This window comes from Drosophila gunungcola, unplaced genomic scaffold (genome assembly GCF_025200985.1).
Source record: "Drosophila gunungcola strain Sukarami unplaced genomic scaffold, Dgunungcola_SK_2 000001F, whole genome shotgun sequence".
NCBI lineage: Eukaryota > Metazoa > Arthropoda > Insecta > Diptera > Drosophilidae > Drosophila > Drosophila gunungcola.
In genome coordinates this window covers 5,281,159-5,299,403 of record NW_026453197.1, presented here as the reverse complement: position 1 = coordinate 5,299,403, position 18,245 = coordinate 5,281,159, and the positions used below count along the sequence as shown (strand labels likewise).

General features: G+C 39.0%; 2 protein-coding genes across 2 annotated transcripts; both read right to left on the bottom strand.

The window, feature by feature from the left end:
* Positions 1–8,288: 8,288 nt before the first annotated feature.
* LOC128261705 (uncharacterized) lies at positions 8,289–9,054 on the bottom strand. The gene is made up of 3 exons (XM_052995507.1): positions 8,937–9,054; positions 8,483–8,857; positions 8,289–8,429 (listed from the first exon to the last, which is right to left on the bottom strand). Exon 2 carries the CDS (start codon positions 8,853–8,855, stop codon positions 8,502–8,504), a length of 354 nt encoding a protein of 117 aa, XP_052851467.1. The 5' UTR covers positions 8,856–8,857; positions 8,937–9,054; the 3' UTR covers positions 8,289–8,429; positions 8,483–8,501.
* Positions 9,055–10,091: 1,037 nt separating this feature from the next.
* Positions 10,092–12,833, bottom strand: LOC128261329 (putative cyclin-dependent serine/threonine-protein kinase DDB_G0272797/DDB_G0274007). The gene is made up of 2 exons (XM_052994980.1): positions 12,708–12,833; positions 10,092–11,856 (listed from the first exon to the last, which is right to left on the bottom strand). The coding sequence occupies exons 1-2, from the start codon at positions 12,714–12,716 to the stop codon at positions 10,510–10,512; spliced, it is 1,356 nt and encodes a 451-aa protein (XP_052850940.1). The 5' UTR covers positions 12,717–12,833; the 3' UTR covers positions 10,092–10,509.
* Between the last annotated feature and the right edge of the window lie 5,412 nt (positions 12,834–18,245).

The following is an 18,245-nucleotide window of genomic DNA, read 5'->3' as shown; positions in this document are numbered from 1 at the left end:
CAGAAACAGCATTATATAAATGTTTACTGTCTTAACATATACAAAAAACATTTTAGTTTGCAAGTAATTTAAGATAGTAAGTAAACTATGCTTGGAAACCTTTAAATCGAAAAATTTTATAGCAATGATTAACAATCTTGAACACACTTCAGTAATTTAAATTTAAATATCATTTCAGAGCCTACGAGTTCTACTGCTGATTGAGTAACTAAACTTCAGTGATTTCCAATCGAACAATTTGATTTGCAATACACTCTTTAAGTGGGTAAATTAGCACTTATGCTTATCTAATAGAGTGTTTCCTATTCGTCTAGCTGACAACCCATAAATATGCATGTTGTAAACTCTCTCGATGGCGTGCTGTCGCAGTTGGCTGATGAATGGAGTCTGCTGGCGCCACCGGGAACAGCAGAACTATCAAACTCCTCCGGATGGCTGGCCATCTAGGGCAACTTGATCGACTGGGACTCGGACTCGGACTTGGACTCGAACTCGGACTTGGACTTCAAGCTCGAGGTGGAAATATCAATGCAGTAACAACTGGCGGGGCAAAACAGCATCGCAATCTGCGATGAACAGCTTCTTTTACAGCGTCTGCAACTTCCTCTCTTATCGCTGGCAACAAATTGACCATTTCAATTAATGAAACGCACTTAAACACTAAAGAGTTTTGTTGGCCGCTGTTGCCAAGTGTTGCCGCTAATGAACATGGCGAATCGTAAACGCCAACAGCGAGATCGTCCTCTTGTATTTGTATTTGTATTTGTTCTTTTTCTGCCGCTCCTTGGGCTGCGTATCGTCTCGTCTCGTCCCGCTCACATTTGCATATTTTGTTGTCGAGATTAAGCGCGTAAATTTGTCGTTAAAAATCATGTTTGAGATCGGCCACAGAGACACACGCGATTGAAGAGGAAAAAAAATCGTACAAAAATCGAAACACAGGCAGCTGTTGAGTTTTTTTTTTTTACTGTTTCGGTTCGAGTTTGTTTCTCGTATTTTGATTGCGGGCCACTCGATTTGATTGATGGCTGTCGCCTCACGGCGCATGCGCGGCATGTCTATGCCACTGACGTACTGATTTACCGTTGCCTGATAAGCAAACTAACAAAAAACCAAAAAAACGAGTGGCAATTACCTCAAGTGGAGCAGCATTTGGCATTTGCATAAATTGGCCTAAAACAAAAAACAAAAAAAGAGGGAAAAAACCCAGCCAAATGAAACAAAACGAATCGAAACGAAACGAGACGGGCAATGAAATTGGAGCTTTCTTCGTGACTGGCGACGTTTTCCCAGCGATCCGAGTTGAGAGTGGCCCAATAATGAGAGGTCCTAGGGGTCATAGATGTCCAAAGCAATTGGATGTTACAATTTGTTTTGGCCAACGACAAGTCAATTTGGGGTTACTCGCCCTCAGGAGTCAACTACTACTACCAACCTACTTGCAAACCCGAAATCGTTTGATTTAGACTCTTAAACATAAATAGAAACTTATTTTATTTTAAAATTCAATTTAAAATTCATATTGCAAAGTAAGGCTGTAAAAAATGATTTAATTTTCTAAAAATTGAAAAAGAAGCAGGTCTTTAAACCTTTCCCATCATAGTGTTATTAATTTTTTAATATATACCATCCATTTCCACCAAGTAGAGCATGGAAATGCTCTTAATCTCTCACTACCTAATTAGTTTATCTATCATTATAATTTTTAATTGGCTTTGCCCGCCGCAAACAAGAAGTAAAATACTATAAAGAAGATGGGAAAATATTCAATTGTAATTTTATGCAACACGCAGCCGCAAAATGATTTTCACAGCAAATTATGCGGCCAACCGCAGTTGGATCCGTGGAACATGCAACATGGATTTCCCACGCATGCTTCCATGAATGGAAATGTAGGGGGTCCCATAATATTATACATATATATAGCGCGCAGAAGCAACTTCCGCGAGTTAACCTGCCGCAGAAAAAGAAGAAATAAAATTTGCGTTTTTGATTAAATCGTGGGATAGATCAAAGCCACCTTATCACAAGTTGGCCAAGTCAGTGAACTGGTCGGGGGCAACGTTTTAACAAACGTGGGACAAAATCTGCTGACTGTATACGTTTTAATTTTCTCTATGGGAGACCTATAACTTTTTGCCTTAAAGCTGAGTTCTAAGAATGACGGAAATAGTGACTGATTAAGGGTAAAGATTAAGATTCGGTGTTGGTAATTTTATGTACCATGGCTTAACTCTTTTTTTTATAAATTTAATTTGCAGGATTTAAAAACTAATATGATGTTTCATACCGAACGCCGAAAGGTAATCATGTAAGTAATAAATATAAAACAAAGTGAATTCAGGGTATAAAATACTCAATCTTGAAAGTGTAACTGCATCTCGGCACAGTTAATGGCACTGGAAGAATTCACGGGGTAATTTTAATACCACCCGTGATCTCTTAGTGGCATCTATGGTGCGGGAATAAAACATCTAATTGAACAAAAACTCAAATCAATCAAAGGTTATAAATGTGTTAATGTGAACTGCATTAAATCGGTTGCCCAAAGTGAAACCATTTGTTTTTTGTTGTGAGACAGAAAATTAACAATTAGAGCGGAATCATTAGCACCTCAAACCTCAGAGCCAGTCCACAAAAAAAAACAATCTATTTCATAAATTTCGAATCTACAGCAAGAGAAAACCCTTCAAAAAGTGAAGAAAAAAAAAATTTGTGAAAGAGAAGTGAGTGGAGCGGATCGATGTAAGGGGGAGTTTACGGGGCCGGACATGGAGGCAGCCTTGAAAAATCACCTTTCACACCGCCTAGAGTTCCCGCTTCTCTTTTAGCTGTTGCCCACAATTAACAGTTCAATGAACCAGGCCATCGCATCGTGGTCCCTTGAAGTTCCAGCCCAGCGGATGGAAGAAGAAACGAACTCACAAAGTACCAATCTCCCGGAGAATAGCGCAAAGCCCATGGATAATAGCCCAATGGAGCTGTTGGGCATGCCATCACAGCAAAAAAAAAAAAAAAAAACGACTCACATACAGGCACAAATAAAAAAAAGCGGGAAGAGAGGTAAAAAAAAAGATAATTAACTTTTTTTCTTTTAGCACTAAGTATGCCAAAGAGGAAGCACTAACAACAGCAACATCAACAGCAACAAATTACAACACATTCAGCAAGTGTGAGAGAGTTCCCTTAAGTAAGGGCTCGCCACCCGTCTCTTTCTGCCGCAGTACACCCCTCTCTTTCTACCGCTAAACGCTTCAATGATTTTGTCATGCATAAATTTTGCAAGTTTTGCTGTTGTTAAAAAATTCTGCAGTGTGCCGCCGAGCAAGAGAATCAAATAAATTCGGGCACAAAACTCTTTTTCCCTTCTGGCCAAGTTCCGCTCGAGCACTTTTAAGCGGGAAAAAAGGGGCCTTACAATGATGATGCTTCCTGTTTGTCAGCCGCACTTTATATATATTTATGAGACACCTTTCGCGTTGATAAGTCCCGTCCCAGGCGGACCTACAATTGAAATTTGTACTTAATTAAGTCTGCTACGTCGAATCGGCTTTCCTCTGATCTTCGACTGAAAAGGAATTCTGAGAATTGGGGATCTTGGCGATTTGTCGAAGCAATTAACATAAAATATTTAAGATTCTGCCAATATTTGATAAATATAATTATTATTGCTTAACGTTATTTGTTTTCATCCTAAATTTACTGGATCTATGACAAATGCGGTTTTGCATGAGATGCTTGAGCCAACGTATGCAAAAAATCCAGCGGCTTTGTGTCATTCATATAAATAAGTTTAAGTTATCTTTTTATTTTTTTATTTTTATTATCCTGACATTACATTTATAATACTTTAACATTAATGCGTCACTCCCAAGAAATGTTACTTAATACAAAAATTGATTTACACGTTTTTACTGGAAGTGATTTAAGTTTGTATGTTTTTATGTGTGTGTAAGGATAAGTTTTATGTTTGTTTTCGAATTGTGATGTGGCTTTAATTGATTGAAGTTGGTTTGGTTAGTTGCTTCCAAAGTTTAGCAGCATAAAAACATAAAAAAAAAGTTTTGAAATAATTTTTTTCTTAGATAATACCAAATTAGCGATTTTTCAATTCCAAAATTCAAAGGCCATCACTGTTTGGTTCCCTTTTTAATTGTATTTACGTATTAAAAAACATATAATATGACATTTATACTAAACGAGCTGTTCATAACTGCATTTATTTCATAGATATAGCGAATAACTATAAAAGTGGCTAACGAGCTTAACAAGGTTGCCCATACTGACTTTGTGGTAAAAATAATTATATTGTTAATACGATCTGCATTCCATTGTTCTATTACATCAGTTACGGAAGAAAATTTCGCCAGATTGCAAGGAAAACAAATTGATTGGCGGCAAATGGTTTAAATTTCTGCATAATTCAATGCGCACGCGTTCTGGTTTTAGTTTCGGCAATTTTCTTCCCCTTTTTTCTCAGCAGTCACAGCTGCAGAAAATGGTCAAGAAAACCAGGCGGAAAAGGGGAGGGAACGTTGGAGGGGGAAGTTGTTGGGTCTGCTCCGATTCGCAATCATTAAATAGACGACAGGCGAAATCGAAATTGCAGTGCCAAAGCTGCCGCCTGCTGTTGTAGCAGTTGTTTTGTTTTTTTAACAGTGGTGGGAAAATAAATTTTTACGAGGTACTAGTAACAAAATACTACATGATTACCAAAAAATTCACCAAGTACCAAATACCGCTTTTGTACTATATAATATTGTATAATCCGTGCAAACCCAGGGATGTTTACTACAGAAAATAATAATAATATTTCTTAAGAGGTCCTAAACTTTGGTTTAACTTAACTTCTCAATATAACACGTGTGTTGAATTGTTAAACTAAATTTGAATTTAACTCTGTTGATGATTAAACAAACATGTTTTATTTTAAAATTTTAGTTCTTAAGGACTAGCATTATAGACTTCATTAATATAATATAATATAAGATATATTAATAAGGGACAAAGAAAACGTATACATATATTATTGCGCTCCGACTTCTTTATATCTTAAATAATATTTTTGTAAGCACAAACTAAGAGTTTGCTTTTATTTAATTTAATTTAACGTGCAACCAAGATAAAAAAAATATATATTATTTCTTAAAAACTGGTAAACAAAATTTGTACAAAAAAGTTTGTACCTAGATCCTTCTCATCACCGATTGTATGTTGTTGTTGCTATTGTCGCAGGGTTGTTGGGAAAATTTGAAAATTACCTTTAATCAGAGCGAAAATGAGATGGTTAATTTGAGTGTGCCGGAATCGGAATCTGGCTGGAAAATGGAAAATGCCGACTGTGGGAATTGCCGTTCCTGTCATTTCGGTCAGTGGGAAAACTTTTTGGCGTGGGTGGGCGACGGGGAGAGCAGCTGTGCGTTGGAATGCCCCCCTCATGCCTGCTTCTTTGATCTCAACTTGATGAGAACTGGACTTGGTTCACATAAACAAAAGAAGTTCCTGGCCATGTTATGCAAATTGCCACACGGCAAGAAAATAAATTGTGTCCAGGAGCAGTTAAGTCATGCACATGTTCTGGATTCCATATTTAAAGCTAAAAAATAAATATATTTTTAAAAACTTATATTTACCCCGAATCTTTCGGAATCATACTCAAGTTATAGCTTTAAAAAAAACAGTGAATTTTTAAAACAAGGTTATTTTCAAAAATGATGCTTCCATTCTAGCTAGAAAAAAATTCTTTCCAGTTGACAGTTGAATAAAAGGAAAATTTGATAATGGTTCTATGCTTTTTAAATATTTAGGGAGTGATTTAAATTTCTTTCTGTGCAGGCAGAAAGAGAGGCAGCTAGCACGCGTTTCGCCCGCCTGTTTTGATCTATGAGCTGCGATTACGAGGCGCAGCTAAAAGCTGCACAAATAAAGCGCGCCGATCTCCACAAGTTGATCCCCAAGTGAGGCAGCTGCTGCTGCTTTTTCCGATGCTGCCAGCAGTTGCAAATGATGATGAGGCAGCGGCAACAATAACAACGACAACCAGGAGGCCATGACAAGCGACAAGTTGTCGTTAGGCCCAAAATTAGATGCATTTTGTATGCCAGACATAGATCGCCAGCGAGAGCACAGAGCGAAATAGCTTACACCTGGAAAAAAACTGTGTTCAAGGTATTTAAATCACTTGGAAATAGAGCTAATTTAAAGAGAAGTGCCGGATAATTTAAGCAACTTATATGCATAAAATGTAAATTGACTACTAACTATGTTAATTAAAAATACAAAAATTAACAATATAAAAAATGGAATAATATTAACAAAATCGATTATTATTTTAGACAATTTTATATTAAATGATATGATAAAGTTACAAAATTTTAAATCAATAGGATATATGTTTACATCAATGCCATCTTATATAGAAAAGAAATAGAAAAGTTTTCAAAATGATTTAATATATTGCAATTTCAAGGCAAAAGATTTTTCTACAGTGCTTCCATTCTGCTATGTGGGAAAGAGAAGGTTAGAGAGCTGCAGTTATGGGCGTAGGGTAAACATTTGGCGACGCATCAATGCAGCTGGCCAAGAGCAAAAAAAACAACAACAACACGAACAACAACAACACCATCGACAACACCATCCAACCAACAACAACAACATAAGCTGCGACTGCAGCTCAGAGCTTGTGGAGTGTGCAAATATTTTAGCAGCAATTTTCAGCTTAAATGCCTGCAAAACGAGGCGCATCGTGTGCCCAACAGCTTTTGGCGGCTCAGAGGTTTTTCTTCTTTATATTCTCATAGGGTACGATAATTATGTCCAGAAGTTTACAACGACTATAGATGCTATAAAGATTACATACATAATCTTGATTTGCATCGGCAGCTGTTTCTCAATTTACGGAGTAGAAAAACATAAATTTATTTATTTAGTTCTTAAAGTTTCCTTATCCATTTTATGTGAATACGTTTCGGTCAATCACAACTGATTCAATAAAGAAGTTAATTTCATAACTCACACATCTAAATGACTGTATCTAGTCAAACGATGTTGTTTATTAATAGGAAATATCAAGGAATAATATTATTCTTAAGTATTTAGCTAAAGTAATGATGATTTTTAAGTCATCTATGAAAACAATCTCATCGCATCACAATTCCTTTATATTTTAGTTAACATAATGCTAATAAGCACTGAACCGTTTTAAACTAGGCTTCATCTATATCGTTTCCACCCATGATGAAATCAATAAATATATCTTATGAATAACTATGTCTTGTATAACACCCAATTGATAGGGACCACACCCAAAAGGGGTTACTGAATTCGATTACCTGGCAATTAAGTAACATTTCAAATGAGTTATAGAAACAGTCTTAGGTCTCATAATCAGATAGATAGAGTTAGGCGGCCCTCTCCCGTTCTGAATCCCTCTCTTTGGGGTTTGGGATCGGGGAATTTCCTAGCGTTATTTAGTAAGCGGCGTACACGTGATGACAATGACTCTTGCTATCGGTTCATAGAGATCAATGCAAAACAGATATATAGATACCCAGTTCCCATTTGTCAGTTCCCAGACTTCTCAGCACACATCTCGCGACAATGTCAATGTGTTTCGACCTCGAGGCGGATCTTCAAAGTTTCCTTAATCGCAATCAAGAGTTCGATTTTGTTTTGGTATTAAACAGATTTGTCCCTGAAATTGTGCACCAACCCCGTTCCCGATTCGGGTTTCCGTTATGCCCCGTTGTACAAAACTGTTGCGTGTTGATTGATTTTATGCGAATTTCTGATACAAATTTATTAACAATTCAAATTGAAAGTTGAAGTTAAAATCTCAAGGCAAAAACAACGGGAAAAGAGAACACGGTTTGAAATTCAGTAGCTGTAAAACTGTTTAGGTTCGCGTCTGGTCTATGTCGACTTAGTCATGGCGCCAACCTAAGTGGTGTGTTCATTTTTGTTCTTGTCCTGGCTGTGGTGAATTCACTTATATGATATTATTTTATATTTGACCTTCTCATTAATCTGTCCTCCTTTTTAATTACTCTGATTTTTTTTCCATTTGCAATTAAATCTTATTTAATTTTTTTTTGACTTTTGACACCACCTAGGTTTTTAAAATTATCAAAAAAAATGTTGCCTAAATAAGTGTATAACACCGCACAAAAATTTTGTGATGGAAAAGAATTATTGAAAAGAATATTTTTAGTTTAGCTGTTTAGTATTCTAAAATATTTTTAGATATTTACTATTTTATTACATTACATAAAATTTAAACAGCGTTTTGATTCATACACCCGAAAACATTTGAACTAACAAAACTACAAACATTTTTGCTTGTTACAAACTTTGAATGTAGTATAGACATTTAATTGGAATGGAATTAGTTGCCTAGTTGCGCTTCGTCACCACGATGATAGCCGTCGACACTGATAAGATACAATTACTTCTCGGAATTTTGTTTTGATAATTTTAATATTACCGTGTGTTCTTTAGAACAACTACTTTTTCACGTATTCAATCTGTAACTTTTGCATTTGTTCTATATACTTGTAGTAGTCGGTTGTCGCCTGCTTGGCCCGTAAAGTGGCCTCATTTAAATCGTAAATCGAAAATGAATGATAGTTGTAGGTGAACTTCTTTCCTTTTCCATTCGCAAGCTGATTTTGATTTTGAACACACTTCGAGCCTATAAAATGGGGTACTTTCATGGTGACCGCTCTGTCCTCCTCCTGAGAATGTGATTTATTTGATGCGATATCGGATGTAGCCAGTGCCAAGAATCCGCGGCAATGGGTCAGTGGCCAATTAGTGATTTTGATTTTCTTTGCGTTGCTCCTCAGCATGGTCAACATTTCTTGCCACCAAGTGCAAAGAAGAGAAAAAGTTGGAAAGGTTTTCGGTGTGATGGCTAAAAGTCAAATGGGGTCGCTTACCATGTAGCTTAGTTCGTTTCGTTTTTTGAGCTCCTCGGATTTGGTTTTTCTATACTTCCTTGCTTGTGTCCCATGGACTTGACATTCGCAGCGGAGGCAAACTGTTTTTCAGTTTCCCAGCTCTTGTTTTCCATTTCTCGCTTTTCCTTCCACCAATGTCAGCCCATTGTCGAGCCGAAGGGCTTAAGGGAGCCAGCCGGGGTGCGCTTTTGATGAACTTTTAAGTGATTTCCTGGGGAAGGACTCACGGCTGCCATGCACAACAGCTGCAAATAGCTCACCATGACTTGGATGTTCTTATTTAATTTACTGAATTCTTGACTTAAAATTTTTAAGCGCTTTTGTGGAGTCGGCTTTTAAATCTATGATGACGATAAAAACAACTCATGCAGAGCCACATGGAGTATAACTTAATCGAACATTATTAATATTTTAAAAACTTATCTCAACATTAAATTCTTATTTAACAATTTAAATTATGTGAATATGCAACTCTATAATTTAAAATATTAACACAAAATTGCTAGCTCTGTATAATTTTCTTACATAATTTATGTTTTTTGTATTAAAGAAAGAATACTATGGTATAAGGACGATAAAAATGACTCATGGAATATATCTAAATCGAACCCAGTTTCACTTGACCGCAATTTTCGTTGGCCTCTGGCCGGTTCATTCATTACCTTTGGCCAAGTTGTTATTGCGTTGCCATCCTAACAACCTTGGCCAAACTCACCTTCCACCCAACTAAACACTCAAGAGCAACTTTATTTTTAAGTGTACCATAGAGTAACTTTATGGAACGGAGAAGGAAACTTTTTCAAAGCTTTCTCCTCGTCCCCGGTCGAGTGTTTATTATTAAAAAATTTGTAGCCAAGAAACTTGGTTCGGGAGTTGCGTGCACACGTGTCCATAAAGGTTGAGTTGTGGAAAATGGAAAACGGGGGGAAAATTCATGTGTGGAAGTGCAGCATCCATGACCAAAGTGTCAGAGTCCATGAGAGGCGATTAGGGTCAACTGGCTTTGGCTAGTTGGCCAAAAGGAGTGGAGAAGCCAAAACGAATATAATCTCTGACCACCTGTGGACACTTCTCAAATCTGCTGGGAAGTTTGCCACACTTAATTGGGCGATGCCATAAATTAAGTTACGAAACTTTGTTTGCAAAAGAGCATGCAGCCGTCGTCCTGCAGCCTTCATTCTGTATTCTGTATTCTGTTTAGTTTTTTTTTTACGTTTTCACATTGATGCAGTTGACTAACAATAAAGTAACACGAAGACAATTAAACTTAGGGCTAAAGTTAGCTAAAGCAGAAAAGAAATAAAGCGTTAGAGCTTGGGTTAAGTTCTTGGCAAAGTTTGCTGTATGCTGTAAGCTGTATGCGTTAGTTGAACAAAAAGCTGAGAGAAATGTCACCAAAATCCCGATTCTAGGCTAGGTAAACACAAGATTCAATCTAGTTCTTAGGGTCTAGGCATATTCGTGGTCCGGTTGGCAGATCGCTGAGGTCGCTGGTTAACTTTCGTTTGAGTTCAGTTGAAGTTTGGGCTTGTTTTGGTCACATGTCGAGAATCTACCAGTTCTTGGAGCGCCTTTCGGCACTGGTACTGGTGGAGCGCAGTTCATCGCCCTCGCGGCGGCCATCCTCGCGCTCATCCAGCCTGTCCAGCTGCCAGAGATCATTGTTCAGCAGCCGGCGGCCATTGGACCAGCTTAGAGCGGCTCCAGCGCGGGCTGCATTGCCATTCAGCCGAGTGGTGATCAGCCCGTTCAGGTTTCCTGCCTCCAGGATCAGTGGTGAACTGATCAGCTGGGCCTGCACGCTGGCACTCGACGGCTGGCTGAGGATCAGGTTCTGGCTACTGCGATCGAGGGTGAGGCGTGCATTGGGCAGCTGACGCCAGGCCTCCAGATCGCGTTCCCTGGTCAGCAAAGTCGTGGTTCTGGTGGCACTGGGCAGGCGGGAGGTCAGCAGTGTGGGCGGATGGGAGACCACGGTGGCCTGGATGCTGGGCAGGCTTTGGGCCAGGAGCAAGGTCTGCTGGTCAATCAATCGCTGGTTCTGGCTCTGCCGGCGCTCTGCCTGCTGGCGGCGATCGTCGCGATCCCGCTGCTCCCTTTCCCGCTGCTCCCTTTCCCGCTGCTCCCTTTCCCGCTGCTCCCGTTCCCGCTGCTCCCTTTCCCGCTCCTCCCGATCGCGCTGCTCCTGGAGGCGCTGCAGATCCCTCAGCTGCTGCTCCTGCTGCTGCCGCTGCTGCTCCTGCTGCTGCACCTGCTGCTGGAACTGCTCCATCAGCTGCTGGGCCTGGTTGCGCGCCTGGTTCTCCGACTCCCGACGACTCTGCGCCTCCAGCTGCAGTTGACTGGCCTGCTGGGCCTCGGCCAAGGACTGGGCCTCCGCTATGGCCTGGGCAGTGAGACGGGTCTGCAGCTCCTCCAGGCTGTTGAAACGCGAGGAGGTGGAGGAGGAGGTCGAGGCGGAGAGCCTCTGCTCATCCAGACGCTGCTTGGACACAATGGCATTGAAGCCACTCACATCGTCGGCCGTGTACTCCACAATGCGCCGAGTGCCGTCGGGCTCGATCAGGGAGTACTGACCCTTCACCTGGTCGCCGTCCCGCTTCTCCTCCTGCCGCTTGTCGTCGCCGGTGAGCGAGTCCCGCACATCGTAGGCGAAACTGTACTGTGGACGGGTGTCGTAATCCTCACTGGAGTTGGGTGCCAGAGTGGTGGCATCATCGTCATCCTCACCGCCATCATCTCTGTTAAGCAGTTGCTGCTGTTGCTGTTGCTGCTGCTGCTGCTGTTGATGCTGTTGAATGCTGGAGGATTTGGTCAGTTGGCTCAGATCGAGGGGGCGCAGGAAGGCCGAGTTGGCCACATTGCAGGTCAGCAGGCTCAGGCAGAGCAACAAGTACGTCTGGAATTAAAGGGATTCACACAGGATGCGAATTAAATGGCTGCCAGTTATAAATCACCCGTTGGCCTCATCAATTTGTCATTCCGGAATGCGTTTTCCCTTTTATTTGTTGGTTGCACAGAGGGCCATAAATTTAAAACGACAACAAGTGACTCATGTTTCTGAACAAAAAGTTGTGGGGATATGTTGGTTTGCCGGCTCTATTGGCTGTCAAGTTTACAAAGATGAAAAGCTTAGCTCTCTGAAACAATACTACAAAATACACTGATAACTGGCTAATGTCAACTGCTTTTTTAAATTAAAGTCAATTTAATTAGTTTCCAATTAATTTCGAATAGTTTCCTTCGTAAGACCTTTTCTTACTCATTCATTATTGCTGATAAGTATTTTTTTTAATTTCTTATTTAATGCATTTTTTAAAAATTTAAATAATTTAAATAATTTTAAAACAAGTTTAATAACTTCTAGAACCAGAATTGAAAATCTGTGATAAATGTTACTCAATTGCCGTAATATTTTAAAACCTTTGTAATCCAATAATTAAAAAACACATTTGTATATGTAATTTTCTTTTAATATGCTCTAAAGCATTTAATGGCTTCATAGATTTTTCCCCAATTTCCATGGGGGTTTAGCCTTCCTTATGCCAACTAAACTCAGCTGATTTCCATTTGGTTTATGTCATTTCTCTGGCCTTTTAAATTGGCCTAATACGCTGTGGCCCAAACCGTTTTGTATTTTTGATTATCCTGATTTATGGGCCCAACTTTCACTTTGCCGGATTACATGGCGGCAGAATAACAAGGGGGCTGGGAAAATTTATGGCCGGCAGCGGTTGATGGAAAACTTACCCGTTTCATGGCTGCTGACGTTAAGTATTCGACTAGTTGGCTGCTGGTTATTTGTTTGGCTGCTACTGTTTGCTGCCGATGGCGCACTGATGCCACCTCCAACGCCCACTTGCCGTTTTATAACGGCCAGAAAAAAGGGCCATCGCCAGAACCTGACCACACCTGATATGCCGGAGCCCCAGCTTTCAAATTTGTTTAGTTAAGGTTACAAATGACCTTGCCGAGGAGGCACAGCTACAGATAAATTGGAGCTGCAGTGCAGCATTCACTTTTCAGCCGTTGCCTCAGTGCCACCGACCAAATTGTCACCCACTAGCCTAAAGCCAAAACCAAAAACCAAAACCAATGGGGAAAAGGCAGGGAAATCGGTCGCCGCTTATGAAAATGGTCAGCCAACATGGCCTACGGAAATTGGAAATAGGCCTGCACCGGAGACAGTGAGTCGTTGTTGCGTTTTGGTCTCATGAATTGGAAATTTTGTAATCCCTCATCCGTCCGAGCTCCGATTGCAAAATGCTCAAAACTAGGCAAAGCCAGCAAAAAAGAGGAAATTTGATAGCTGGCCCTAAGTAAAAGAGGCGGCAGGCTGGAACGGTCACCTTAATGGACTTCCACTGTAACCAAACCAGGCACACATCATCGATTATCTCGATTCGTTATCCGACACGTTTTTTTTTATCATGCGTAGTAACAAGAGCCGAGGCTCATTTGTTTTCTTTTGCGGCGATAGTGTACTTTTAGGAAGTGCAGACCTGGTCAGCGGATGTGGGTTTTTAGGGCTCTTCGGCTTCTGTTTCTTTACGCAATGCAGGTGATTTATGTTTTAATAAGTGAAATTATGGAGATCAGTGTGTTTTTAGCAATAACAGAAATTTATTTAGAAATAGGGTTTCATTCCTATTTACTAACATTTCAATACACACATACTAGACAGATTTGAAAAACTATATTGCAAGAAAGAAACCCTAGAGTCATTTATAAAGTACAATAGATAGAAAACCATTTCGATTTGGGTCAAAAAATAAATTTAGCTAATAATACGCAAATATAAATGCGCCCAACCTTAAAGTGCTTCCTTATGAGTTACTCATACATATGTGAGGCAGACTTATTTATGAGGCAAGTTAACGCGGCTTCGGATGCGACATTGGAGCTGGCAAGCGGGCTAGCTTCATCAGCTGTAAAAACAAAAGTAGCGCCAGCATCAGGCAGAACATCTGTGTCAGTGCGTATGAAAACAAAAAGAGTTTTCCATCGTGAGCCAAACAAAGGGAACAGCAACAATAACAGGAGGCGAACCAAAGGAAAACCCAAAGCAAAAAAGGAAACTGGCTGGAAAAAAATTGTCATGCATGAGTAAAATACAAGAGTAAGAGCAAAAGTAGCGGTACACATAAAACAAAACAAAACTTTAAACATAAATTTAATTGTTAAAAAAATATTTGGTAACATGACTTTTTAATTACTTATAACTTCTCATAATAATTTGATTTCAATTACTGATGTAAGGTTATTAAGGTTATATTCATTGCTATTATAGTACTTTCTTATCGAAAGGACGATTTTTTAAGCATTTCCTAGCAGATTTTTATATTGTTAAAAATTATATTTTTGATATTTAAATTTACCATTATTCTGCTAATACATTTAAATAAAAGCTTATAAACTATGATTTATTAGCAATCTGATTATTTAAAGTCCGATCGTCACTAGTCTGTTCCTCCTTAAAAGGTGTTTTTGTTAGCTTTAAATAAGGTCCAAGGCTGGAAATCAAAATATGTAAGATGCGTAAATTTGGATTAAAAACACCGCTGAAACTGGAAAGCTTAATGTTTTTTTCCAGTGCAAAAACTGCGAAACAAAAAGCTGAAGGCCTGATCCGCTCTGTTATTCATGCCGTAGAGCATAGTTTTAGGCGCCTCTAGTTCGGTTGTCCGCCCAACACGCTAACATGTTGGACACTTTTTCAACAATCCCTTTTCCAGCTCACCTCCCCCACGCCTCCTTGCCAGCATTGTTTGGCTTTGATGCGCGTTTTCCGCTTGCTTTTCTCGCTGGACGGGAAAAATTGAATGCCCAGCAGCCGACAGTTGGCCACGTTGTAATTGAGTTGGCCGCATGGAATGGGAAAATAGTTCTGCCAATTCCGACACAAATCGCCATCCAGCTGTACACGGAAAATCCCTATCCCTACGCGAAAGTCTGGGCCAATTTGCCAGCGGGTAATTAATCATTTTTCACTTTTTCACTCGAAACATAAAAGTGCGCTCAACAATTTCTCACAATTTGCAACTGACAAAAGGAAATTAGAGTCGACACACTTACAGTATTAGCGTTCATTAAATAACTTAATTGGAATTGCCACTACGATTTTAATTAATTTGCTTGTGTTCGTCGATTGAGCTTTTATTAGTTTGGATTGATAAATTAAATTGCAAATGATTTAAGTTCAATTTTAAAATTACTATAATGATTTACGCATTGTTTTAAGCGATAGGTTATTCGTAGTATATTTTTAAAAAATACTTTAGCTTAGCGCAAAAACTTAATAAAAAATTCATACTATTGTTATGTTTTAAAATACATATTAGTGTTACAAAAAAATGGTTTAAGCTTTGAATTATTTTAAATTTGAATGAATCAATTGTTGCCTGAAAGTTTTTTTTTAAAGTGCACTACAATTGATTTAACACTTTACCACAAATTATGCTAATTGAAAGCTAGCAAAAACTGTCAGTTTTGAAATAAATATTTATTGCTGACATTGAAATGCAACAAAAAATAACTATTTTTTTGATTTGTTTTTTCTTAACTTATTTTCATAAAACTGGTCCCAATTCATTTCTAGCCATTAAAAATTAAGCATTGCATAAGTTATAACTGACCTGAAGCATGTTTTGTTGAGTTATTTGGAATATTCTAAAACAAAAACAGAAGAGAAATGCAACGAAAATTGTGATTGGTTTACGATGGCATCTATGTTCTGAATACCGCTGGGCTTGGCAATCAAATTGCGTTTTTCGGTCAGAGGAAGCAGCAACTCAATCTGCGGCAGGATGGTGACCAGATCGCAAATCTGCTTTTATTTACAGGAGGGGCATGGCTTTACTTCGATGCCACCAATGCCACAGCTCTGATTAAGTGGAAGCCTCTTCTGGGACTTTTCAGATAGATAGACAGACAGACAGACAGCCGGGCCTGGTTGAGTGTTTCAATTTATTTTTCATATTTTGTTTAACCGCTTTTTGTTTTACTTTCCTATTTCAGTCTGGCAAAATTCCCTCGGTTCGCGTACAAAATGCCAAAAGTTAAAATAAACAGGCGAAAGGCAAGAGAACCAGGAGCCAGGACAACATGCAGGAAGGCAGGAAACACTTGAAAAAGTATGCCAACAATATTTCTGCCATCTCTCGGCTCGGTGTCTGTGTGCTTTTGTGCTATTGAAAAGGAAATGAATGGCAGGCAGAAAAAGTTAAATCACCTCTAGCAATTTGGCCTGCTGTGGCTCCCAACTCTAGGTGGGTCTAGTGTGTGTGGTGGGTGGCTGGGTGGTGTGGCTGGTGTGGGTGGTGTGGGTGGTGTGGGTGGTGTGGGTGGTGTGGGTGGCATTTTGAGGGCTGCTCTCTGGGGTGGCGTATGCGCAATATTCGCGCATCGGCCTCTAAGCTGCGGCCTGAGCCCCGGCATTTGTCGCATTTTCTACTGCTTGCTGCGTGCTTTTATTTTATTTTTCGCATTCTTTTTCGATTTGGTTTTGTTTTTCGATTTTCTATTTGCCATGGAAAATTGCTTTCAATAATGACGCAAAGTGTTGCTGGGGGGACATTTTAATGGATGGTTGGGAGCGACGCGTTCCACAGATAGGACAAGCGCCATCTGGAGGCGACTCCTTGAACTGACACAACCCCTTGTCGCACTCCTTACACTGATAAAAATTCAGTCTGATGTGATGAGCACTGCAATTGACAAGTTTGAATGGGCATATATGTATACACATTTAAAAAAAATAAATTTTTTTTTTTTTAATCTCACTATAGGATCACCCCAATGTTTCCGCCATCACTTCAGGCAATTTGTATGCACTCATTGGCATCAATAAATTGCCACAAGCGCGGTGCGAATCCTTGCGTGTCCTTGGTCACACCCTCTCTCCCGCCACACCTCGAAACCTTGGCCAAGTGTGTGTCTACTTTTGTCCGGCGCCTCTTTCCTGGTTACTTATGCAGTCCGTTATCCGTTGCACTTTTCCGGAATGCAACGCCAAAGGCATATACTCATTTGCATTTCGGGCGTAAAGCTCCCAGTCGAGAGCAATATTTCTATACCCTTTGCAGGGGGTTTTATAGTTTCGGTCAAAACACATAAGTTCTTGATCGACAAGCTTAAATTGTACAACTCAAGATGCAAATATTTTGTTTTGCAATTGCAAACATTATACTTGAATATTTAAAAAATCAAACAGCCATGTTTTTAGAGCTGCCTTTATAAAGACCAAAAAAATGTACCACAAAACCGACGCACATGCAGCAAGCATAAACCATGAGATTTATAGTCTTGACATAATCGTTTTATTGTTTAATACTTTTTTTTTATAGATTAAAGTGTATATAAGCTTCGGCTTGCTGAAAACAGCTTGTCTTCTTATTTAATACATTTTTCGTTTTCACGGCAGCACATTCTGGTTTTTCGTTTCGAGATTGCTGTCATATCTCATCTTCACAACATCATGTCGTTTCCTTTGCTCTCCATCCCAAACTTACAGACTTTATACGATTGTCAAGGATCAACCACAAAAAAAATCTCAGGAAATCTTTTTTTTTTAAATATTAACTTTAAGGGAGTGATTACAAAAACCCTTATTTTGTAATCACTTGTATTTTAAATTTTGAAATTTAATTTAATTTTCAAAAAGGGTATGCTGAATAGTTTCATACACTTCCATCAAGTATGACCAAAATGTAATGCAATGGAAACATTTCAGAATTCAATTATTCTCGCATGGTAAGAGTTTTAATTAAAAATCAGTCATAAAACGTGCGTGTGGGGCTCCGGATACTTATAAATTGAACATCGATTTGCGTAGGCTTTTAAGCTTGATTAAAAATCGTTGGAGAAAAAAAGGTCAAAGCTTCGAAAAATATGTTTGGATCACGTACACATTTAGGGTGCCTCAGGAAAGCCCTACAAGTGGAAAAAGTCTCTTGTCATAAGTCAATAAACAGAAAGAAATTGACGAAATGGGAAAACTCTGTCATTTTGCAGTACTGACAAGCTGTGAATTTAAAATATTGATATATAAAAATGCAAGAACAGATTGCAGACTATGATAAATACATTTTACAAACATTTAATTTGTTATTTTCGTTGTTTGGCATACATTTTAAATGTTAATTACAACAACACAAAGCAACCAGATTCCATTCAGATTTATGCAAAGCTTACAATAACAAAAGGTGCAAACAGAAAGGTAAATAAAAATTGTGTATACATAAACAATACATTTTAATTTAATGTTCCATTGTTCGGTTAAAAGAGCTG